This window comes from Protopterus annectens, chromosome 7.part0 (assembly GCF_019279795.1).
Source record: "Protopterus annectens isolate FY-2018-M chromosome 7.part0, PAN1.0, whole genome shotgun sequence".
Classification (NCBI taxonomy): domain Eukaryota; kingdom Metazoa; phylum Chordata; order Ceratodontiformes; family Protopteridae; genus Protopterus; species Protopterus annectens.
In genome coordinates this window covers 1703204784-1703231885 of record NC_056739.1, presented here as the reverse complement: position 1 = coordinate 1703231885, position 27102 = coordinate 1703204784, and the positions used below count along the sequence as shown (strand labels likewise).

Genomic DNA, 27102 nt, shown 5'->3' with positions numbered 1-27102 from the left:
TTTCAGTTTGGAAATACCATCTTTCTTACTATACACAATTTCATTGCTTGCAGTCATTTCAAAAATGAAGGGCAGTGGAAGCTCCACTGATTCCAGCTCTACTGTGTATTACAGTGCCTTTTTTAACTTAAAATGCAGTTTGCTGTTGTGGACCCTATGAAAAATCTGTTTTCTTTGTGGACATACGGTAAACTGATTTTAGTCAGTCCCAAATGTGGGGCAAAGGCTGTTCAAGATGCCGTTATCACTAGGAAAGCCATTGCTCGTTTTGTCTGGGAGAGTTTTGTTGTCTGAATACTGTCCACTGCAGATTCTGGATGGCATTTCTGTCTTGGATCCCTTCTAAAATATTTCCCAAATTTCACTCCAGTTCTTTTTTGTACCAAAGATACATTAATAGCACATCCTCTCTCTGGAAGATATTGAATAACCACAGGCCAGCACATAACATCAGTTTGTTCTGTGATCTGAATATTGTTGATGTAATGAAAACGTTTTACTTTTTTTGTAGTTTTGGTAACTCTGGCTAGTAGTTTGACCCAAAATGCAGCTGTGCAAATAACCTTGAGGAAAGGCTTAGTGTGCTGCCTGCCTTCCCTGTCTTCTCGAGTGAAGATGGACAGTGCTTTCCTGTTCAGGCCAGCTGGAATTGGAGTGGATTTAGCCAAGTTTATCACTGCATGATATGGTCCTGCAGTAGAGGAAAACTGCTCTGTGATAATAAATGTCAGTAACCACTACACCCAGCAGGGATGGTACATTTTTCAAACTTCAGTAATGTCATTCACAATGAAGCATCAGGTTTCCTAAATGGTCAAATTGGGCTTTTTTAAGAGCTTAATTCAGTTGCAAGATGCCACCTGCTATCTATTTTAGATCTAGAAATTTTTTAGTGCCTTCGTGGAAGATGGTACTGATTGCAGACTGCAGTCCTTTTTGGTGGTGGAATGTATGCTAGTTTCAGTTTCACATTTACCAGTACCAGAATCTCTTTTGACTGCATTAACAGAGTAAAGTGTTGCCCCAAACCAAATGGACCCATTTGTGGTCTCCATTACCCTTCCATGTAATGTATCTGTTTGCATCCACATGATGTGATCAGTGCCAGATTTACCTAAGCCTAGTATATCGACCACACAATATCCTGCCACTGTGTATGATGGCACTGTAAGTGTGTGAGAAAAGACTGTTTTAAAGCACTTTTTGCTTTGGGAGTGTGCCCCTTGCATGTCATCGTACATGCTGCTTGCTTGATTGCATCAAAACAGAGGAAAATACTATTCCTATTTTTGTGGGTCACTGCAACCTTTGGCATAAAAGAAGAGTTAGTGTGTTAAGGACACTCTGTCCTCATGAAAGATCAAAAAAGGAGGACGAGCCATAAGGGCCTGCAAGTCAGACACCCGTCTGGCAGAAGTAAGCTCTAACAAAAGAATGATCTTCCAAGAACAATGCTGCAAGGAACCTGAAGCAGCAGGCTCAAAAGGAGTCTGAGTCAACTTCTCCAAAACAAAATTAAGATCCCAAGGCAGAGGATCAGGCTTCCTGGGAGGCCTAATATTAAGGACACCTTTAAGAAATTGTTTCACCTCAAATCTAGCAGCTAAAGTAGGTGAAAAAGGCAAGCAAGCAGCGATAGCTGATAGGTGGGCCTTAATAGAAGACTAGAACAAACCAGTATTTAGAAGCTCACACAAATAAGAGAACTAAAGGAGCATCCACAGTAAGTGGGTCCAGGTTATGAGAGAGACACCAAAAAGAAAACCTCTTCCATTTGGATAAGTAGGATTTCCTCATCATAAGTTTCCGGGCCTCCTGCAGGACTTGCAGCTCATAATCAGAAAAAAGTTGTTTATGAGGAATCAAAATCATATCACCCACAGTGTCAGGTGAAGTGTGGACAGGTGGAGATGGATGAGAGATTCCCTTGTCTTGTGTGATTATATCCACCCTGTGAGGTAACTTGTGATGTTCATTGTGTTACACTGCTGCAGTCATTACACTTGGGTTATCCTGCCATCAGGGTTATCCTGCCCAGTCGGCCTGAGTTCCAAAGTCTTGGTCCGGCGTCAGTTGCTGTCGCCTCCTCCCTGACGTCAGTGCAACAGGGGTATATAAGATGCAGCCAACGCCATTTTCTTCAGTCTTTCTTGCCGCGTGGTGCCCAAAGCAGAAGCAGTTCGCAAGTGCCGGTCGGCCGACTCCTGAGATTTTCATTCCGAATCCATAACTGAAGTATTCTACAAAGCTAAGTACCCCATTGGGGAAACTTTTTCTTGCCTCAGACCAATGTCAGTAAAAGTTAATAACTGTATTTCTTGTGGGAAGCAAATACCTCATAAGGATTTCCACTCCTATTGTATTCCATGCCTAGGTCCAGACCACGACGTCACTGGTTGTCGGTTTTGTGCTAGGTTTAACAAGCGCACTATTAAACGTCGGTTTGATTTTGCCCGACAGTATTTTGGTAGAAAATTCAATTACACCATGCCGTCGGAACTTCCGATGACCGGAATACATAAAAAGCGCGAAGACAAGGACAGGCATCCGAGGCCCAAAACTGACGACGAGGCCTCTTCTAGGCCGGTCGCCGGTTCTCCGGTTTTCAGCGAGACGCCTACGCAGCCCCTGACGACTACTTCCACAGACCACCTCCAACTCCCACGTGGAGCTGGCTGGGCCTTCGGATGCTCTAGGTTTTCAGCCTACCGAAACTAACCCTTCAGAGGGAACCGAAGTAGCTGAGCAATCCACAGCTTCAGAGGGCGTTTTCAGACCTATCCAGTTAACCATTAAACCCTCTGCTAAGTCTAAGCCCCCCTTAAAAACAAAGAAACAGATACAGCGTTCTCCAGGGCAGGCTTCCATGCCTAAGAAACAAATGCTCAAAATGGCTGAAGACCTAATCACCCTGATCAGGGGGTCCCATCCCCCTCCTGATAAAAGGCCCAGACAGGATGCAGACTATGAATCTTCCGACCAGGTGCCCATTTCTTCAGATTCATCCTCAGACCTAGGATATTCCCTACCCCCTTATGAGGATTCTGATGCTGAGGAATCAATTCCATCAGCCTCTCCGCCTGAGGACTACTCCTTTGGGGAGACCTTACATACCATGAGGGAGCATTTCCATTGGGAAGGCCAGGATTACTCAGAATCCAAGAAAAGGCTCAGAGACTTCCTTTATTACCTCAACACAGACCCCTTGCTATTCCGCCAGTGTTCGATATTGTGAATGATGTGTACACTGAATCCAGCTTAAACCCTGACTCCTTACCTCCAGCCCCAGTTAAACCTGAGATATTACAGAGTCCCTGACTCTCACAAATTTCTGTATAAAAGCCCTGTTGCTGACCCTGAAACTATTTCTCAGGGACCCAAAGGGATTAAGGCCTCATCAGCAAAAAACCCAGTTCCCTCTGACAAAGAAAGTATATACGTCTGCAACTTTAGCAATGAGAGCCTTAAATTGCCAGTTTCACATGCTAAAATATCAGCAATTTTTAATGTCTCACTTGTAACAAAAGATACTTCCAGATTCAGATCCTCCTAATTTAAAAGAAATGCAGAATTTATTGCATGCAGCTGAACAAGTGGGAAAACATACTTTGCAATTTGGGTTTGATTCCTTAGAGGCCTCCTGTAGAGCAGCAGTTGCAGGCGCCATTAGAAGACATGCTTGGTTAAAAGAACATACGTTACCAGATCATGTTAAGGCAAAATTATTGGATGCACCTTTGCAGCGGGATGTGTTGTTTGGAGTTGAGGTAGAGGAGGTATTAAAGAAGATTGAGGATAAGGCAAAATCTATGCAAATGGTGAAGGATTTCTTACAGGTTCAGCCTCTTCATTTTAGCAGAAATTGGCCAACAAAGAATTGGTCTTTTCCAGTCACAGACAGACCTCAAAGGGGCAGATACAGATGTCCAAGAGGTAGAGGTAGAGGTCAAGCACAAGGTCCTTACAGGCCTTGACAATGGGGTACACCAGGCCAAAAAGAAGGGGAAGACAGGCCCCCAACCATATAAAAAGCAGCCTCAATAACTTCCCACTACAGCTGCCAAACAGCTCTATCTTGGCAGCCCCCATAGGAGGAAAACTGGCACTTTTCTATCACAATTGGCATTGCATCACCAAAGACAAATGGGTTCTCAACATTGTATCTCAAGGTTACAGGTTCCACTTTCACACTCTGCCAAGGTTAAAAGGAATGCCAAATCTGCCACCATATCAATGGGCAGAGGCTCAAAATCAAATTACAGCACTCATGGACATGAGAGCTATTCAAAAGGTACCACCACAGGAGCAAGGACAAGGATTTTACTCGAGACTCTTTCTGGTTCCCAGAAAGGACAAAGCCTGGAGACACATTCTGGATCTTTCTTCTCTAAACACTTACCTGGATGTTCCGAAATTCAAAATGTTGACACTACAGCAGCTTCTTCCCATGCTGCAAGAAAGCTTGGCTCGTGACTTTGGACCTCAAGGAGGCATACCTGCATGTCCCTATCAGGCAAAACTGCAGATGATACCTCAGATTTCTAGCTGGTTCAATGCACTATCAATTCTCTGCACTGCCCTTTGGCTTATCTACTGTGCCCAGGGTCTTCACAAAGTGCCTGGCACCAGTAATTGCATTTTGCAGACAAAAAGGAATTCAAATTTATCCATACCTGGACGACTGCCTGATTCAAGCAGAGAGCAAGGACATTCTTCTAAAGCATCTGGCATTCGTAAAAAGGTTAAGTTGCCTGGGGTACGCAGTAAACGAAAAAAAATCAAAACTAATGCCCTCACAAGAGGTAATATTCCTGGGTGCCAGCTTGAACACAATGGCCCAGATGGCTTATTTCATGCCAGACAAGCAAGGACAACGGTCTCGATACTTTCAATTGATGGCAACAAAGACCCAACTCCCTGCAAGAAAAATTCTGCAGGCCTTGGGCTACATGACATTTTGCATATTACTAATTCCATATGCCAGACTGCGTATGAGGAAACTACAATGGTACCTAAAGAGTGTATGGTCTCAACACTGTCAAAGTTTGGAAACCGTTATACCACTAATTCCTTGCCTTCAACAGGAGTTTCGATGGTGGGCTCAAGCTTGTCACCTCAACAAGGGACAGCCTTTTACTCAACCCACAGCCAGGCAAACACTGACAACAGATGCATCGGATTACGCCTGGGGAGCACACATGGCAGGAAAATGTATTCAGGGTGAGTGGCCCGCAAAGCAAAGGCATCTTCACATCAATCAAAAAGAGATGCTAGCTGTACAAAATGCACTTATAGCTCTAAAGGACCTGCTGCATCCAGGACAACTACTACTAAAGACAGACAACACCACAGTTATGTGGTACATAAACAAGCAAGGGGGCACACACTCCTACCCCCTCTGCAGACAAGCCATGACCTTGTGGAACACAGCTCTAGACTACCAAGTTCATCTGCAAGCACAATTCCTGCCAGGAGAGAAAAACACACTGGCAGACGACCCTAGCAGAAACATCATGGATCCCCATGAATGGGAATTGAATCCACAAATATTCAGAATGATAACACAAAAATGGTGGAGCCCAGACATAGATCTGTTTGCATCCCCAATGAACTGCCAGCTACAGAAATACTGCACAAGGAGTTACTATCCACAAGCATGGAAAGTGAATGCCCACTCATTCAGTTGGAAAAATTTGCAAGTATACGCTTTCCCACCTTTACCTCTCCTTCCAAATGTACTCCATAAAAGCCAGGCAAGAAGAGCCAAAAGATGATCCTGATTGCACCAGACTGGCCACGCCAGCACTGGTACCCAATCCTAAAGAACTTAGCACAAGAACCACCCTGGATTTTGCCTCAAATCCCACATTTGCTGACACAGCACAACAATCAGATACTTCACAGCCAGCTAAAGACCTTAAACCTAGCTGCATGGAAAATTCCTTAGTCAAGCAAGCAATGCCTCTCTCCAAAGCTGTTATGGATGTCCTTCTGGAGGCCAGAAGGCCTAGCATTAGGAAAGCCTACTCAGATAAATGGAAGAGATTCTGTGCCTGGAACCAGGCACACAGCTTTGACCCTCTTGTCCCAAACATTCCTCAGATACTACAATACTTAACTGAGATGCTGGACTAGGGACTCACCTTCTCATCCATCAAGGTCCACGCCTCAGCCATTTTTGCTCATTACAACACGGATCCACCAATTTTTTCAAATCCTTTACTCAAACAGTACCTCAGGGGGGCTAAAAACATAAGACCGCCCTGTAGAGCACCTACTCCAACGTGGGACCTCAACTTTGTTTTGAAAAAAATAACTTTACCTACTTTTGAGCCAGCTAACACAGCAGAATTAAAATATATCTCTTGGAAAACTGCTCTGCTACTGGCAATAACATCCGCACGAATTGTTTCAGAATTACAGGCACTAGTGGCAGTGGAACCTTTCCTCATTTTCCAGCAGAACAGGGTGTCTTAAGAACTAACCCTATGTTTATGCCAAAGGCGGTATCAAGTGTGGTTCTAAACCAAACTATTCACTTGCCAACCTTTTGTCCAAAACCACAGAACAAAGGAGAGAGACTACTACATTCTTTGGGCATTCACAGACAGTTACGCTTCTACTTGGACAAAACCAAAGCTTTCAGAAAATCTGAGCAATTATTGGTAGCATATGCTGCGGGAGCACAGGGAAAAGCCATTTCAAAATGGACTATTTCAAAATGGATGGGATATTGTATACGTTTCTGCTATACTCACCATGGGAAACCTGTACCTAGCAGCATTAGATCTCACTCCACCAGGGCAACAGCCACTTCAACTGCCTACCTCAGAGGAGTACTTACCAAGGATATTTTGGAAGCAGCAACATGGAGTTCTGTGCATACCTTCACCAAGCGTTACCATTTGCCTTTATACTCCAAATCCAGAGCTGGCTTCGCCACAGCTGTGCTGCAGGGCCTTATAGCCACCCCTAATGCCTTATAGAACCAGCCACCCTACCTCAGCTTTGGGATTCCACCCAAGTGTAATGACTGCAGCAGTGTAACACGATGAACATAGTACAGTTTTGTACCTACCATAAATGTAGATGTTCGAGTGTAAACACTGCTGCAGTCCAGATTACCCTCCCTCCTTCCCCTTTTAATTTCTGGTACGTACGTATGTCTTCTATCCTTTACTACCTATGGGGAGTATTTGCTGGTATCTGAAAATGGTTGTTTGCTTTTCTTTTGTATACTTTACTAGCAATTTAAATTGCCTACCTATTTGGGGGCACCTGATATCTGGGGCAAGAAAAACTGAAGAAAATGGTGCCTGCTGCATCTTATATACCCCTGTCACACTGACGTCAGGGAGGAGGTGACAGCAACCGACACCGGACCAAGACTTTGGAACTCAGGCCGACTATGAAACCACCTGACGGCAAGATAACCAAAGTGTAATGACTGCAGCAGTGTTTACAGTCGGAACATCTACATTTATGGTAGGTACAAAACTGTACTGTGATTGCCCCTGTCTAGATGCAGAAGAAGAGGAAACCAGTGCTGTTGCTGCCAAAAGGGAGTTGCCAGCAAGATTTTGGGAGCATCCTATTGAATTCTCAACAGAACTTTTGGAATGAGTGGAAGTGGAGAAAATGCAAACATCCCCTGTCAAGAGAATGAGAAGGTGACCACCTTCTATACCAGAGGACCTGGGAGTATGGTACAAAACAGAGGAAGTTGTCTGTTGTTAGAGGGGAGTACCCCACTAGTGGATAATGTCCAGAAACACATCCCTGTGAAGTATCAATTTGTAGTACTGAGTTAAGGACCTGCTCAGTGTCTGCTACAATAATTTGACAGGAGAGGGATATAAACTGCCTGAAGAGTCACTTGAAACTTGACAGAAAAATCCCATACCAAAAGTGCCAACCAGCAAAGAAGATAAGATCTTGTCCCTCCATGCTTGTTGATATACGACATCACTGTGGTATTGTCTTTGAATATCCGGAGAGGCCCTGGAGAAAGGAGACTGAAAGTCCTGAAGAGCCAGCAGAAGACCTCTAATCTCTGACATTGCTGTGCTTGTCCTGCTGACAAGGTGATCACACCCCCCGTACCTTTTAGGGAGCCAAAAGTTGCCCCATACCATGTCTGTGAACAATTCCTGAGAGGGGAAAAGGGGGGTAAAAAGGGATCCCTGAATTCTGAGACCGCTGCTGAACCCACCAGAGAAGTTCCTGTCTGAGGCAAGGAAGAAGATTAACTACAAATTCTAGAGGATGAGCATGTTGAAGCCACACTGACTTCAGAAACCACTAAAACTTTCTCATATGAAGTTTGGCCAGAGGTAGCATCGGAATGGTGGATGCCATGCAACCCATCTCTCTCAGAAACTCCCTGGTGGTAATGGAAGTGAGAGGAAGAAGAGTATGAAAGAAAGAAATGAGAGTTAAGGTTTTTGGAGGGGGCAGGGATGCAAGCACTGGCACCATATGATTCCTGCAACCCAGAAAACCAAGATCCTGAGAAGGAGTTTGAGAAGGCTTTTTGAAATTTACAGTGAACCCCAAAATATGAAGATGGGATACAGCAAAATGAAGATTTTGCAAAAGGGTCTCTGGAGTGAATGCCTGAATCAACAGGTCATCCAAGTAAGGAAATATTTCTATCCCTTGAAGTCTGCAAAAGGCAATCACAAGAGCAAGGCATTTGGTGAAGACCCTTGGGGCAGTAGAAAGGCCAGAGGGCAAAACAGAGAACTTAAAATGCCAGGAAGCAACAGAGAAATGCAACTTCCTGAAAAGAAAATGGATCAGAATATGGAGAGAAGCGTTCTTTAGATCCAGAGACACGATATGAGCCCGAGGGAAACAGAATCTGAAGGGACAACATCAAAAAGGAAGGCACCTTTTCGAAAGTGTTTAGATAAGAGAGATCTAGAGTAGATCTCCAAGTGCCTTCTTTTCTGAGCACTAGAAACAATTGGGATTAGAACCTTTTCCCCCTTTGGGACACGGACACCTCATGAATAGTATCCTGAGATGAGAGATCTTGAAGAACCCCTGGTAAAAAGCGAAGATGTTCCTAAGGAGGCTGAGGAATGTCCATAAACAGAGGACAGGATTTCCACACCATGAAGTACTCTTGACAAATGATTGACAGAACCCGAGAATCCTGAGTGATCCGAAGCCAAACAGAAAGAGAAAGGCAGAGAAAGAGGAATGTGGCTGGGAAGGGATGGATAGTCACACAGCACCTGGCTTGTCTAGAAAGGAACTGAAACCCCATGAGGAGGCTTTAAGGACTCTGTTTGCCACTCTTCTTACCTTTGGTGGTAGGATGGGATGCCCCTAAAACAAAGGCAGCAGAGCAGTGTAGTTTTCTTGAAATTAAGGCACAGTAGAAAAAAATCCCGGAGTAAAAGCCTGCCACTCACTTTGTGGATAGCTAGAAGCATATGAAACGTGTTTAATTTTTTGTTTCTTTTTTAAGGGAACGTCCTGAGTAGTCGGCTCCAGGATGACCATCAAGAACTGTTGCAGGAACTTCTTACCCAACTATAAATTGAGGTAAAAAATCAACAGTGGTTCACTCTGAATGTCAGAGACAGACGCCTGCAAAGCTTATTCGGACGTACTGCAGCAGAAAAATCCGACAACACAGCCAGGCGAGCCTCTGGGTTGATAGTGACTTCAGGAGAAACACCTGGCAGAGGCCGGACAGCAGAAGATTCTGGCAATACCTTTTTCACCTTCTTCCCTAATGGCTGACACGTGGGGTGGGAGATTCTTTCCATAGTATCTTTAGGGAGTAGCTTAAGACACTGGTTCTTAAGATAAGATAAAAGGAAAGGGAAGAAAGTTTACTGTGAAGGGTTTTTGGAACTAATGCCTGACAAATAGAACAAGACATAATGGTCATGAGAAGCACCTAAGAAAAATACACTTATCGTGGTGATGTCTCTGGGGAATCTGTCTCCCATGCTAGCATTTACCCTTCCTGGATGACATTAACCTCTAGGAACACAAAAAACAAGAAAAAAAAATCCACAATGGGGCACTTATCTTGTAAAAACAGCAAATAGATGTAGGAAGTCAGTGGAGAACAAAAATGCATTCAACTGGCAGAAGACTGACGCAGGTAAACAGACCAGCAGTGTAAAAGATACATTCAGACTAGTGGTAAAGATGTTCTGTTTTTGGTAAGCCTGAATATCACTTTTACACCCTACTTTACCCAGGGGGCATAGGGTGACGTTCAGCTTATCTTTTAAATTCAGAAGTCTTTGGAAGACTGGCTGGATTTCTGGCTTCTGCGACAGGGAAATCCCCCTTGTAGTTAAGAATACTGCAGCAGTGAATGTAAGGATATGTATCTGTATAGTTTCTCTTACTTTCTATTTGAATTTCTGACTTAAATTCATTGTCAGTCATATTCTGTGTTCACATCTATGCAAAAGTCTATGTTGAGTTCCCATCATGTAATGTTTTTCTTTCTTCTAGAATGCAGATTGCCAAAAGTTGATTCATCTTATCCATCCCCAGGAGGTCCTAATCTTCTAATGGTTGACTGTCACCATTCTAGTGTATAAAGCCAAACTCCGGTTTACACACAGACCCAATCCATTGTTCTACAGAAGGTTTACTCCTCACACACACCTCTATACTTTCTTTTTTTTTTGTTAAATAATATGATAAACTAAGCTCTTTTCTCCATTTTCTTCTTGTTCGGCTTCCCCCAAAGCTCCATAACTTAATGTTTACACTTTGGGTGCTGCGGTAGCATTGTTGCCTCACAGTAAGACGCTGACTGGTTCGACTCTCAGCTAGAGCGTCTTCTGCGTGGAGACATGCGTGAATGGGCGTACCTTCGTTGAAGGTTGTGCGTTGGGGCTGGCAACTCGGCACATACAAATCAACTGCCAATCATTAGCTGATCGGAGTTCCGCTGTGGCGACCCCTAACCGGGAAAAGCCAAAGGACACAACAACGTCTATCCTGTTTGTTTACCTACCTCATTTCTGGGGCCTCAAATAAGTGACACACGTTGAAGCATTTTTACCACATTGCACCCCAAATCCTGCTTCACTGAGTGCAGGGTGAGCAAAAAAAATGCATTCACCAAGAGTAAATGCAACAAACATCAACACTTCTGTTTTCCAAAAAAAGAAAAACTCCTTTATAAGACACTTGCAGTGAGAGGAATCCATATTCCCTTCAGCAGAGGGAGATCCCATCGTATTTACTTTGCAGGATGTGTTTTCTCAGAACAGGTAATGCCTGCATCTGCAACTCCGCATTGAGATCACACATCTATGACCAGACTTTCAGCTGTGGTATTTTAATATTAAATGCACATTTTTAGAAATACATTGCCATCATTCATTAGAAAAAAAAATGCCAGATGCATACACTGCTCTTGGCTAGTTTCACTGTAAAAGCATGTTTGCAACCCTTACTAAGAAAAAAATTACTTGTTTTTACATATCTTGTATGTAATGTACTAATACAACAATGATTAATTTAAAGCAATGCCTGCTACTAGTTTTATATGCAGGAACATGCTCAGATTAATGTGAAAGCCTGTGCAAGAATATAGAAATGCAAGCGGAGTGCCTCTCCTAAAAGTAGAAAGTCTTTTTTTTTTTTTTGGAAGCATCTTCCCCATGTCATCTTCCCTATGTCATAAGTGATAATTAATAATCATATATTTATATAAATGAAAACAAACCATACTGGCATAATCTTAGTTGCAAGCCTTTTACATCACAAACCATACTGACAAAATTTTAGTTGCAAACATAATACGTCACTTATTCAGTCATTGTCAGTCAAACATTACATAAGTCATTCATATTCTGCCTTCTTTTAAACCTCATTCCTCCCCTGTATGAATTGCTCCTACATTTCCCTTTTTCCTATGTAATTTGCTCCTACCTTTTTCTAAAGATCCCATTTCCAGTTGTTTTATCTCTGTTACTGTTTTTCATTACTTCCAGTACAGTTGATTTAGACTTTGATTTCCATTTTCTAGTAATTGCTCTTTGGGCAGCCACTGTAATTAGACTCAGCAAGGCCTTACTATGTCTAGGCAATTCTGATTCTGTGTCGTAGCTCAGAAAAATAATTTCCCTGGTTACACCAATTTGCTCACCCACCAGGTAATCTTGTCTGTCAACTCATTACACTCCCAGAAAATATGTTCTCAGTTACCTCTTTCTTCCTTGTCACACCTCCAGCATTTGACATCTACCTGAGGAAAAATTCTCTGGAGTCTACTTGGGATATAAAAATATCAATGTAAACATTTCCAAGCAAAAATCCCAAATCTTCTAGATTTTGTTGTATATTTGGGAGGCAAACATATATCCCCCATTGTTTCTTTGTGAATTGCTTATCCAGTCTCTCTTCCCAATTCTTTCTAACCTCCCCTGATCGATTCTTATAGTTATCATGCAATATTTTATATCTTCTAATAATGCCTTTTTTAACAGCAGCTCTGTTCTAGATTCTACTAAAAACTCTACCATTGCTGACCTTTCATTTAGGACCCCCCCCCCATTTCTTTTTCTTTGCCTATACTCTATCAATCCGTGATAGGGAAGACGGCCTCTGTCCTGCAGTCCAAATACATTCTTGGCATCTTCCCATTCTATTACCTTTCCCTCTCTAGTTGTTTGCTCCCAATACCTTGGTTTCTTTGCTAGTTTCCCCCAATAAATTCCAACCCCCTTGCCTATTGTCTGTATTCCCAATTGCAGTCACCCCTATTGGCCAAATCTCCTTTCTCCATTCTTGTGTTGGCTTAGTTCTTAGAACACTTGTTGCTATATTATGCATATAATATTCTGTATGATTATTGTTCTCCTTAAAGGTCTGCATCCAAAATCCCAATCTCTCCTTGTTTCTTCATCCCCCTCCCCCCGTTTCATCATCATCACTTTCCACTTTGAATTATAGGTTTTTGTTTGTACTGTGTATAGGAACCTTAACTGTGAAGCTCTGAAATATCCTTTTAAGTCAGGTAATCTCATCTGCCTTGTTCTATTCGAAGAATCAACTTACCCCACTTGACTCTTGTCTTTCTAGATAAAATCCTTCAGCTCTTTATTTATTGCTATCCCCAGCTTCTCGTCTGGTTGATAAAAATATGCCTGACCTGTGTATAAGTAAAGGGACTAAAAACATTTTAACTGCTTTTATCTTACTATCCATATCCATGTAACAGGGCTTCCAACTTTTCAGTTTTTTCTATCTTTTTAGTCTCTTCCCATATAGCCTTAGCTGCCGCACAGGAATTGTTTTTAATCTATACTTCTAAATTCTTCATTTTGTCATATCCCCATAAAAATGGATATTGCCGAACCAATTAGCATGTGTGGGTACATAATTTGCCACTATTGCCTTTGATTTAGCTTCATTAACTTTGCATTTTGAAAAGGTATGAAACTGTATGTGTTCCACAACACTGTAATGTCCTTTTCTGGTTTTATGAGGTATAAAATAATACCATCTGCAAATAGAGCCAGCTTTTCTTGACTACCATACCAATTATATCCTTGAATTTCTGAGTCCCTTATTTTCTTTGCCAGTGGTTCTAAATGTAATGAAAGTAAAAAAGGGGAAAGAGGACACCCCTACCTAGTTCCTCTACTCAAGCAGAAATTGTCAGAGAGGAACTCACACTTTAATTTTCACCTCGGATCTCTCATATATTCTGCTAATCAACCATATAATTTTATCAGGGAATGCAAATCCTACCATTGCCCTGCTCTTAAAGTCCCAGCTTACTCTTGTCAAACTCTTCTGCATCAAGACCCACCAACAACAGTGGTATTTTCTTACATTCTGCTTCTCTCTGGATCATCAATGTTCTGTTAATGTTGTTAAATGTTTGCCTCCCCTCCACAATGCCAAGTTCATCCTTGTCTATCAATTTTGGCATCATTTATGCCATTCTTTTAGCCATTATAGACATAAACACTTTATAATCATGGTTTAGTATTGAAATGGGCCTTTATGAAGCTAGATCTGATTGATCTTTACCCCCTAGAGGTATTACAGCTACCACTGCTTTCTGTCAGGACGCTGGTACTTCTCCTCCTCTTAAAATACTGTTAAAACCTTCCAGATATGTTTCAGTTTTTTTTCCCTCCTAGCTTCCAGACGTCCACAGAAATACCACCTATTCCTGGGGACTTTCCTGTAACTTGATTATATACATCACCATTTTTATTTCCTCTCCTCCTATCCTAACTGTTAGTGGTTTGAGCCTCGTCTACCTCTAGCCTTGACATATTTAATTCTTTCATAAACATTCCCATTTGTACCTTTTCTTGATTTCCATATTTATCTGCTTCATATAGATTTTCATAGACTTTCTGAAATATTTCTCATACTTCTACAGGATCTCTTGTTATCTTCTTGTTATAAGCTCCCTAAGCTTGGTGACAGCGTTTTCTACTTTTTGTTGTCTGATTCGTTGTGCTAAAAGTTTTTCTGCTCTGGAGTTATCAAAAAAAAAAAAAAAAGTTGCTTAACAGCAGTCTTTCTAAACTCGTGCATGTTATCGAGATAATCCTTTATTTTCTGTTTGGCATTCTGCAGTTGCTCCTCTTCTTGTTTTTTGAGATTCCCCCTATTATGCAATACTTTAATGCTTCTTAACCATATCTCTTTTTTTTTATTTCCACCCTGTTTTTAACTCCACTTTAATTTTATCCTACTTTCTAGCTATATTTTCAGAAGAAATTTATATCTTCTGTAGTAGCTCCTGAATAATTTTCGCTGCCCATTCCTTAAATTCCTCTCTTCAACACATAGGTGGGAAAAGTGCCAGTGTCTGTAGTTGTTGGGTGCATAACAAGACCTTCAATTAAATGCACATGTTCATGTAAAAAGTAAAGTCCGTGTAGCCTAGCACAGTTATTGTAGCTTGGGGAATAGTATATAAATGCACTCCAAAGTCCTAGTACTAAATTCACATCTTCCATGCCAAATATGTTCATAAATTTCTTCAAATATCTACCCTCCTTTGTTATATTTTCCCTTCTGGGGCCCCCCAGACTTATCTTCACAGTTGGAAATCAAATTCCACTCTGTGCCTATAACTAATATTCCTTGCTGAAAGCTGATTATCTCTCCCAGCATTTTCTTAAGCTCCATTATAGCAACTTAATTTGGAATATAAGTACATGACGGTGTAGTCCTTCTCCCTTGCCAGTAGCCCCTTAGTTCTACAAATCTACCATTATTGTCTTTTTTATCATCTTCTGTCAGTATTGGAGGTTCTCCTGCAATTAAAATAAGTACTCCTCTTTTCGTTTGTCCCACGTATTCTGCTGAATAACAATCTTGAAAACCTTCCTTTATCAAATTCAGATGTTCACTTCTTTCAAAGTGTGTCTCCTGTAGCATAACTATTTGCACTGTTCATTGTTAGTATAGTTCACTTCTTCTTCCGGCTTTTTCCCGGCTAGGGGTCGCCACAGAGGATCACCTGTCCGCTCATGATTGGCAGTGGAGTTTTACGGTGCCGAGGTGCTATCCCGGCGCCCAGCCTTCCACAGAAGGCACACACACTCAAACTTAGGGCCAATTTGGAGTGTCCAATCCACCTACAGCATGTCTTTGGGATGTGGGAGGAAACCGGAGCACCAGGAGGAAACCCATGCAACCACAGGGAGGACATGCCGACTCCACACAGAAGGCACCCCAGTAGAGAATTGAACTGGAGAACCTCTTGCTGTGAGACTGCAACGCTAACGGCTGCACCACTGTGGCCGCCCATATTTATAGTATAGTTCACTATCTTTCTTTTTTGTATTTATCTGTGTGACCATTGACATTTAAAGACATTACAGAAGTCATCATTGTACTGAAAAGTTATTCCCACCTTTTATGTATTACTGCTTTTTTGTTAAATGTCTAGTTCCAGCTTTTGTGTTGCATGCATACACTGTTTGGCAGGTTGATCTTTTATACAGTTTCTTGTCATATCCATTTGAGCCTATGTTACATTTTACAAAACTTTTGTTTTATTGAAAGCCCTGAAAAAAACACATCCCCAGTACGCCCTGAAAAAAACACATCCCCAATACGCCAAAAAAACTATGTGCATCTTCAGATATTGAAGTTTTACCCTCCTAATAGGAATAAATGTTCCAAACTGACAGCCATACTCGTAGACTTGTTAACCTAAAAAAAGACGTATGGTGCAGCATGTGCTTCAACTAGGAGCTGTCTAGTTTTGTCTTATCTTTAAAACTCTCCCAGCTGAGTAAACACTTATGCTTTCAGAGAAACATTATCTCCTAGCCATTTCTCTATCAGATTGTCTTCTGGAGACATAAGGACCAGATACAGAATTGCTACTAAGCATACATTTACCTGATAGAAACAATCCTTAATAATACCCCATATTTTTCATTTACTTGCTTTCTCTTAAAACTTGTTACTAGAACAAACTAAGGGCTCTTAATCCAGTCATTCCCCTATGCAAGAATGACAAAAAGCACACTAATTTTTCTTTTGTCATACTCTTTTAATGAGTATTTTTATTCTCTCTCTCTTTTTTTTTATACAATATTGTGCCTACATTTCTTAGAACCGAACAAGGAGAGAGTGAGAAGGGAGAAAAAAAAGGAGCAACTCTTTACATTAGTAACCCCAATTACACTTGAAAATAACTGAAAAAATATTTTTTAGTATGCAAAGAAAATCATGCACAATAAAAATAGTACCATTAAGAAACAATTGTTTTACTTAGTTTACTTTCTCCTTCCTCTTCCCCTCTCCTAAGTATTTTAGAACATTAATGACATGAGGTAGGGGGGCGGCCACGGTGGTGCAGCGGTTAGCGTTGCCGCCTCACAGCAAGAGGTTCTCTGGTTCGATCCTCGGCTGGGGTGCCTTTTGTGCAGAGTCTGCATGTCCTCCCTTTGGTCGCGTGGGTTTCCTCGGGGTGCTGCGGTTTCCTCCCACATCCCAAAGGCATGCTGTAGGTGGATTGGACACTCTAAATTGGCCCTAGATGTGAGTGTGTGTGTGTGTGTGTGTGTGTGTGTGTGTGTGTGTGTGTGCCTTCTCTGGAAGGTTGGGCACTGGGCTGGCAACTCGACACCATAAAACTCCACTGCCAATCATGAGCGGACAGGTGATCTGCTGTGGCGACCCCTAACCGGGAAAAATCCGAAAGAAGAAGAATGACATGAGGTAGGGCATGTGCTTTAGAGTCCTCTGCAAGTTTAAAAAAGTCCAAAAGAGTCCAATATTTCCAGATTTTCTTGCTCTGTCATGTTTCACAAATATAATTGTGTCGTAATCCCACATTTGTCAATTTCCAAGTTAGTTTTTATTTCTTTTCATATCCATCTCCCAAATCCTGTCTCTAGTAGACTGTTGTGCTTTTTTCCCCTTCTCTTGAGCATTTTCTGTTGAAACATTGGAAAAGGTTTCACTGGCACAGTCTTTCTCTGGTATTTATTACCAGAAGAGCAAGAACAGAATCTCCTCCTGTTTCACAACTCACTTTTTGTTGGACAAACTTTTGTATTTCCTCCTTAGTATATACTTCATCAAAAATGGTTTTGTTCCTCCAGGGAAGAGTATTTTGTAGATATCTAGGTACAGCAGTTTGAATCTCATGCCTGTTTCTTGACCATTTCCTGAATAGTGGAATAAATATACTCCTCTTCTGCCTGGTGTACAATGAGTAATCATTCTCCACAAACACTCTGCTGTCTCCCACTTTTAGTACTTTATCTTTCTGCCACAGTTTTGTTAGAATCAACTGCTTCTGCTGGTAGGATTACATCTCTACTATTAAAGGTCTAGGTTGCTTTGTCATAGTCCAATTTGGAGCATACACGTGATGTGTGCTTTTAAGTAACTCTTGTTTGGAATACATGTACAGTTGCTTATTTATGCTTTCATAAAATTAAAGTAGTATGTTCTTTCCAGCTGCTCTGGTACAACAGAAAATCTCAAGTTTTCCCTGCGTGCTCTGTCCTTTAATTTTATAGTTTTTTAAATATCTCTCTGTGTCACATTCAGCCAGACTTTTCTTCATTTCAATCTCTGATTTTTGCAGTTTTATCACCTCATCTGAGTATCTGTTTAAATCTTCTTTCATTTTTTCCAGCCTTTTGTTTGAGTTGATGTACTCCATCAGTGTTTCATTTATTTTAATCAGGCTGTGGGAGAGCTAGAATTAAGCAGTTATTCAATGTGCAACCATCTTGAAAGTCATAGAAGAAGAAAGTCTTAGGCTTCCAAGCTTGCTGCAGTGGTTACTGAGTATTTGCATGTGGTGTTATCCTTCTTCTGTAGTGTGAGGAGAGATGGATGGTGTGATCAAAAATTGACCTCTTCACTTGCTGTTGAGAGTTGTGACTGATGGGGAAGGTAAAACACTACTACCACTGCTGAGTACAGAATTTCTTGATAACTGTATGTGGAATGATTGTTGTGTCTCCAGGGAACAGCCATAGGGAGTGTTATGTTGTCATGTATTGGTTAAAAAAGAAACAACAAAAAAATGTTTATTAAATTATCACTTATGAAATAGGCAATAATATACTTAGATAAATGAAAACAAACCATATTGACATAATGCCAGCTACAAGCATTTTACATCACAAGCTATATTGACATATTTGCAAACATTATACATCACATATAATCTACCCAGTCCTTGTCAGTTAAACATTATATAACTTATTCAAGTCCTGCCTTCTTTTAAACCTCGTTCCTCTCCTGTTTTGTATTGTTCCCACAATTCCCATTTTTCCCCTATGCAATTTGCTCTTACCCTTTTTTAAATATCCCACTTCCAGTTATTTTATCTCCATTACTGTATTCATTACTTATCTACCGCGGTAGTGGTGCTGCGGTAGCATTGTCGCCTCACAAGACGTTGTTGCATTCGATTCTCAGCTAGAGCGTCTTCTGTGTGGAGGCATGCATGAATGGGCGTGCTTTTGTTAAAGGTTGTGCGTCAGGGCTGGTAACTCTGTACGTAAAAATCCACTACCAAATATTAGCGGACCGGAGTTCCGCTGTGGCGACCCCTAACCCCATAAGCCGAAAGACACAACAACAGCGACAACTATATTCACTACTTATAGTACAGTTGGTTTAGACTTTGATTTCCATTTTCTAGTAATTGCTTTTTTGGTAGGCACCATAATTTGACTCAGCAAGGCCTTACTTATGTCTAGGTAATGGCTCAGAAAAATAATTTCCAGGTTTACACCAATATGCTCACCTTGTATCTCTTGACAGAGTAGTCTGCAGGGAATCTTTAAAGTCTGCCAACTCATTACATTCCCAGATGCATCTTTCTTCCCCATCACACCTCCAACATTTGCTGTGTACTCGGAAAAAATCTCTCAAGTCTACTTGGGGTATGAAAATATCTATGTAAATGTTTCCAAGCAAAAATCCTAAATCTTCTAGATTTTCTATCTCCCCATTGTTTTTGTGAATTGCTTATCCAACCTCTCTTCGTATTCCTTTCTAACCTAATCTGATTCTTATAGTTGTCATGTATTATTTTTATATACTGTACTAATTATTCCCTTTTTAACAACAGATTCTGTTCTAAATTCTACTTAAAAACTCTAGCAGTGCTGGGCTTTTGTTTAAGACCGCCCCTATTTCTTCCTCTTTGCCTATACTCTATCAATCCTTGATAGGGAAGGCAATCTTTAACCTGCAGGCCAAATACATTTTTGGCGTCTTCCCATTCATGTTGTTGCATCCTGTGGTCTGGTATGAGATGATCCATCCTCTTGAACCATTAGGATTCAAGCTGCGGTTCAGTCAACTCTGCATCTAAGCCTTTCTCAGGCTGCTAACCCCTCCCTTTTACCCACAATGATCTGCTAGCTAGTGTTCTCTGCTGTTCTTTTTTGCCACTTTTATACAGCTAGCATCAGACATAAAACTACCCCATGCTACTTTACTTTTAAAGCAATATTTTTGAGAAAAATCATTGCATAATAAAGGATTTTCGACTGGGAGCAGACTGTCTACCCTGCTTGGGTTACTTCTAAATACCTACTAGTGTTAATTCTGTATAATAAGTTTTTATTTTTTTAGTGTGTTTGTTTGCCACCTCTACCATTTTCTGATTTTTTTTTCTGCTTTTTAATATAATAGACATACAGGAATTGAAAAACTTCCACACAGACGTCTCTTACACTGCTTTGTTTTGGACCCACTATACTGGTGTAATGGGATGTTTGTGACAGGGTATACCATGGAGATTATTTGTTTCTTACTTTGTAATATTTACAGTTAATTTCCGCTTCCTTAGGTCAAGCCAATCTGATTTTTTGTTCCTTCCTAAGACAGACAAACATGTTTACCTTGGGGAAAGAACATTTCAAATAAATATTTGGTATTTGTTCTTTGTGTATTAAAGAATCTGGAGGAGGAAGAGTAAGTTAATTTTGCAAGAAGGATTATTCCTTATTCTTGACCATGTTTAGAAGGAAGGCTTCAGTTGTCAGAGGCGGGGGACTGGCCAGTGATATATCCAAGGGTGCCAGTTCCATTGTGATCAGCATATTTCTGTCTGATAAATCCCATGTGGTGACTAATAGACTGAACTGTTTGAAACAGATGTAAAAATTGGGGCAACAGTCTTTGGTGATAGAAATTGCCTGAAAAAACTGGGAATCCTTTTATAGTGGATAAGAGAGGTCACTTTTAAGGTTCAGTTTTAATTCATATAAATGCAAACATCTGTAATTTGGTTATACCAACCTATAAGTAATTTGCTAGTTTAATGCACAGCTAGAAATATGGAATCCTGAAAGGACCTAGGAAAGAAAATGACACTGGAAGACATATGGGAGGAAGAAACATGCTGGCCCCTCGACCATCCAATGCAAGTAGAGCTAACGGGGAACGGTCTGTGAAGTGGTGGTTTACATTAATTTTTTTTTAGATTCCAGGAATAGATGGGGAGATTATAACAAATCTCTTAAGTTTCCCTAATATTTGCTCAAAAATTTTTATCTCCCCTCTTAAAACTTGACTTGCTGATAAAAGATGATATAGTATACCCAGATAATAACAATCATCACAGTTTGACTTTTACTTCATGAGTTTATTTTTTAAGTCTGTCAACTTTCTAAGTCAGTAATGTTAATATTTAAGTGTCTTTTGTCCATGATTATTTTGTCTTTGTACGTGATTCTGTGGACATGTAGAGAACTGTGGATTATAGTCCTGGACTTTCACATATGGGCGAGACGGCACCCAGAATACTGGTACAGTTCTGGAGACCTTAAAAGAAAAATCACATGAAATAAGTGAAAAGTATCTGAAGGAAGGACACCATGTTCATCGGGTGGGTTGAAAGAAGCAGATAAGAGCTATGCTTTGCTGAACTTCTATTCACTAAACATTAAGAAAGAGAATGTTATATAAGATATGGGTATATATCATGATATACTGAAAAAGTGAAAGATTAGAACTGTGACAAGAGAACACAGGACGGGCCATCAGATAAAGCTGTTGAGTACTCCCTTCAAGCAGGCTATTTGAAGTTTTTTTTTTTTTGCTTGGAGAAGGAGTTGTAGCCCTTCAGACTGCCTAAGTGGGTGGTAGATTGTGAATCAACTGAGACCTCCTAGGAGGCCACAGGACATTTTGAATGGGTTGAGAAACCCAAGTGGGAAGATGCAGCAGCTTCATGTTAGGTGTACCCAAATGGGCATACTAGCTAGATAAATTATTTCCTTCATTTAATATAGTGCAGTGTTTTCATTTGCTCAGAATAGCACTTTCATATTTTTTGACATACATATTGTACTAATGGGCATATTTGTATTTTAACAAATTATTGCACTCTTAAGTGGCCATTTTACATAAGAATACCTCTTCTTTCTGTGTGGCTGCATTCTAACCCGAATAGTAGTTTTGAAATTATGAAGCCTATGCAGTGTTGTACACTCTGAGAAACCATCAGAAAAAGTTGTGCTTTAAGTTAAGTAGAAATTGGAAAAACATTTTGTTTTTAACTAGATGTAATAATAGTTTAATCGATGGTGATTGGGATTTTCTTTCAAAACCAAGAGATAATATCAAACAGTTTTGCTGAAATTAAAGACAGTCTTTATCAAGCCTGTATGAGAGAGAATCCTTTAGTGAAGTTGTAATTGTGCAATTACCCTGAATGGATAAAATGGTGGGATAACAAAGTGCTTTTGTTATATTCTGCAACGTGATGATGTCCGCATGAATTTGTATGTATAAGCAGTTTAAGTGAATGAGACTTTGCACATGAGGAGAGAGGCAAGAAACTTTGTAGGGTTTTAATAAAATATTTGTGGGGTTTGAATAGGCCACATTTTTATCTACGATTGTACACAAGTATGTTTTCACTTAGGCACTTAACACTGCATTTCTGAATGAAAATGTAGCTGCCTTTTCCAGGTTTAATATTTGTTTGCAGTACCTGAATCAAATGGCTGGGAAAGGATTACATGGTGCTAAAGGCTAAATGCTAAAAATATAACTGTTTACAAGATTAACCACTTGTCTTGCACTGTGAATCTTGATCCTTTTTGTTTCATTGCTTGGTATCAGTGCTGCTCAGTTTAGGGTTACAGGGGAGATGGAACCTATCCTGGCCTTTATTGTGTGCAGCTGATCATGAATAGCATACCATTCTGTCAAAGGGCATTCGCTCAAATCTACCAATGCCATACGTGGCATGCACACCTACAATCATTTTACCAGTTTACCCTCAGCATGCATTTGGGGTTTGAGGATACAAGGGCACCTAGCAAACTCTACACAGGAGGCACCACAGCTGTGATGCCAAACCATGTGTGAAACAGCGGTGCTAATGTCTACCACTGTGCTACAGGCCTGTTCTGTTAACCAGAAATATCCATTTCTGCTACGGTTAGTTAAGCAGCTTTGGTTATTCATGTAACTTTTCCAGGCTTCCTGTAGTCCAAAGTTTCTTTGCAATTTCTTTTAGTTAAACCATTAGAAATGACTACATTTGAATGCAAAACAAATTTGATTTGTTTGACTTAAGGAATTCAGAATAAAGTGATTTTGTTTGAAAGAAAATTGCATTGCGAAACAGAAAAATGATAATTGAAATGGACATGAACACCACTCATTTTGTGTAGAAGGAAAGCTGTTTTTGATACTGTGCTCACAAACTAGGAGATTAGATGGTGCTGGAATAAACCTTTACAAGTCATTTCTGTGAATTCAGACCAAATAAAGTACTAGTATTGGATCCATTTGCTCAGAGGTATTGCAATTAACCAGTGTTTTCAGGTCACCATAATGTTTTTAGCATTGGTATGAACTCTTGAATTAACTAGTATGTACCTTTTCTTTTTTAGCATATCAGTGCTTATAATACACGCCTGTTTAAATCTGTGAATAGTGATGGGAAATGCTGTTATGAAGTTCGTCTGGCCTCTGCCTGTACAGAAGGTAAGAGCAAGTTTGTGTAGTCTCTTGTTTGCTTCTGTCAAAAGTGAAATTTGATTTTGGAGGGTCTCTGCATGAGTGATAGTCCCAGCTCAGCACAAGCTTCTAAATACCTAACTCCTTCTTTTGAGGGGTATTATGTCTTTCGCATGTCCTCAAGACATGGTAAAATGGGCCTTTCTGGAAGGAACTGTCCTACCCTCATAAGTTCTCTTCTTGCTGCTCAAGCACTTTTGATATTAATTTAACAAGCAGTGTAGTAAAATTTCCCATATCTGATGAGTAAGAAACTTAGAACTTTCAATTGTTCTGTGGTTTCCATGTCATCAGCCAACACCTTTCTTGCTTGAAGAATATGAAGATTTGGATCCAGAAATTCTTTATTCTTTGCTGGGAGAAGAATAGTCATTAAATCTGAAAAGGTACAGTTAGCTATGTTTCTGAATCTTGAACAGAAGTTTCACCAGCAGCAATTAGAAAGATGTTCAGGAAGTATTGTGAGTGGAGAGTGAACTTGCCAAATATTATAAATTGAGGAGTTCCTTGATTCAATAATAAGAAACATATGAAATGTGATAATAAAAGGAACACGTTAAGAAAAGCATAATCAACCTTATCAAAAGCTGTAGATTTATACAGAGAGCTGAAATTACAAGTGTACAGTTAAAAGAACAAATTGTAGAAATTAAAGTACTCAAGAAAAAAACATAATTTGAACAAAAAAAGGTGAATATGTGATGTAAAGTGAGAATGTGTTGCAATAAAAATGGAGATGAAAGAGTAAAGAATTGCCCACGAAGCGTGGTGACATGAAAATTCAAGCCTTATGTACTATTTGTGGTTGTAAGCGAGGGACAAATGTTTCCGGTTTTATCAGTTTTGTTGATGTGCTGGAATCATTTTATAAAATTGTATAAAAGGGATAATTGATATGTTCAAAATCTACATGTTAAATAGAAATTACAGAAATGAAAAAGCATCTGAAAATAACTGAAATCATGAAATAAGGACATGTCAAATTGCTGGCAAGAAATACAAAGAGATCACAGGAAATATTGAATTGAACCTGCACAGAATGCAAAGTAGGTCTGAAATATTTCTGAAGCATTGGGGCTAAAAGGCACAGAAAAAAATGTGTGCATATTGTCAGCATATTTAGGGTACTAATCAAAGTCACTGGTTCAAAAAACACTGATAATGTGAATAATAGTTATGCAACATTTTTCTTCAAATAATGACTTGCTTAAAGCATTTCAACCAATATTGTTTTCACTAGTAAAGAATGTGGTAAAGTACAGTGAATTTCTGGTGCAAATGCAGAGTGCATTTATTTTTGTGCAGTCGCATTCAGGGTGAGTTACATAGTTGCAGAAACATCTTGAATACTGCATAGAACTATAGCAATGATACCTTTACAGTCTTGTTGATTCATTGGCAGTATTTGCAAGTTTGTCAAGAGATTATCACATAAAAAAATAAATCTTGCTGCTCTGCCAGTAATTGAAACTGCAAGAGATGTACACGTAGTTTTCAAGATTGTGCAGAACAGGAACTGAAACAATTGGGAAGTGAATTAGCCAAAATAATGGGTAAGCAGTACTGTTACTGTTGCAAACAAGATAAAATCCACTTGTGTATTGTTCTACACATCTGAATAAAGTAATCCATTAATAAAATAGTCTGAACAATGCCACATACAAAATTATTTTAAGTGTTAAATGAAGCTTAGGCAGTTTTGCAGATAGCTACATGATGGAAGCCCAAGATTATGCACATTTAATATCCATTTTACACATTCCACTCTTAGTTTTGCATTTGCTGTTTACTTAATTTGAAGTTATGGTATATGTGGAATATGGTATATGTTTATCAGCTGTATTGTTTTTTCATGCTCTTTCCTGTGACTGAACATATACTAACTGATCATCTTTTTTTATTTTTACAAGACTTTCCAAGGTTTAGTTTTACTTGTAATAGCTCTCTGAAATTTCATTGGTGCAGATGAAACACCAAACCAAAGGCTAAAGAACCTGTACCATTCTAATAGAGTATCAATACACACAACTTAGAGCTGAATTCATCCTGCTTCATCTGCCAGAATCAGATAATTTTATCACTATATACACAAGAGTGAATAAGGTCAAGAAAATACATTATATTTTAATGGCAAAAAAGACTGATGAAAAAAATGAACTGTATATACTGTAGACTCATACATATATATATGTATGTATATATATATATATATATATATATATATATATATATATATATATATATATTATATATCTGTGTGTGTATGTATATCTGTGTGTGTGCATGTATGCATCTGTGTATGTATCTGTGTGTGTATGTATCTGTGTGTGTATGTATCTGTGTGTCTGTATGTATCTGTGTATGTACCTGTGTGTCTTTGTGTGTACCTGTGTGTGTATGTACCTGTGTGTACCTGTGTGTGTATGTACCTGTGTGTACCTGTGTGTGTATGTACCTGTGTGTCTGTGTGTGTATGTACCTGTGTGTCTGTGTGTGTATGTACCTGTGTGTGTGTGTGTGTGTATGTACCTGTGTGTGTCTGTGTGTGTATGTACCTGTGTGTGTGTGTGTATGTATCTGTGTGTGTGTGTGTATGTATCTGTGTGTGTGTGTGTATGTATCTGTGTGTGTGTGTGTATGTATCTGTGTGTGTGTGTGTGTATGTATCTGTGTGTGTATGTATCTGTGTGTGTATGTATCTGTGTGTGTATGTATCTGTGTGTGTATGCGTCTGTGTGTATGCGTCTGTGTGTGTATGCGTCTGTGTGTGTGTGTGTATGCGTCTGTGTGTGTATGCGTCTGTGTGTGTGTGTGTGTATGCGTCTGTGTGTGTGTATGCGTCTGTGTGTGTGCGTCTGTGTGTGTGTGTGTGTGTGTCTGTGTGTGTGTGCGTCTGTGTGTGTGTGTGTGTGTGTGTGTAGATGCGTCTGTGTGTGTGTAGATGCGTCTGTGTGTGTGTGTAGATGCGTCTGTGTGTGTGTGCGTCTGTGTGTGCGCATCTGTGTGTCGCAGCGTCTGTGTGTCGTCTGTGTGTCGTCTGTGTGTGCGTCTGTGTGTCTGTGTGTGTCTGTGTGTGTGCGTCTGTGTGTCTGTGTGTCTGTGTGTGTGCGTCTGTGTGTCTGTGTGTGTGCGTCTGTGTGTGTGTGTGTGCGTCTGTGTGTCTGTGTGTGTGCGTCTGTGTGTCTGTGTGTGTGTGCGTCTGTGTCTGTGTGCGTCTGTGTGTAGCGTGTGTGTGTGTGCGTCTGTGTGTGTGTGTGCGTCTGTGTGTGTCTGTGTGTGTGTGCGTCTGTGTGTGTGTGTGCGTCTGTGTGTGTGTGTGCGTCTGTGTGTGTGTGTGTGTGCGTCTGTGTGTGTGTGTGTGCGTCTGTGTGTGTGTGTGTGTGTGTGTGTGTGTGTGTGCGTCTGTGTGTGTGCGTGTGTGTGTGTGTGTGCGTCTGTGTGTGTGTGTGTCTGCGTCTGTGTCTGCGTGTGCGTCTGCGTCTGTGTGTGTGTGCGTCTGCGTCTGTGTGCGTCTGTGTGTGTGCGTCTGTGTCTGTGCGTCTGTGTCTGTGTGTGTGTGTGGTCGTCTGTGTGTGTGCGTCTGTGTGTGTGTGTGTGTGTGTGTGTGTG

The 27102-nt window shown here is 40.4% G+C and overlaps 1 protein-coding gene across 1 annotated transcript in view; it reads left to right on the top strand.

Moving 5' to 3' along the window:
- Nucleotides 1-27102, top strand: part of DPP3 (dipeptidyl peptidase 3) — a gene marked incomplete in the record, with an annotated part of 784135 nt that overhangs the window by 232395 nt on the left and 524638 nt on the right. The window contains 1 exon segment of the mRNA XM_044078218.1: nt 23367-23460. Within this exon segment, the coding sequence (XP_043934153.1) occupies nt 23367-23460 (94 nt within the window).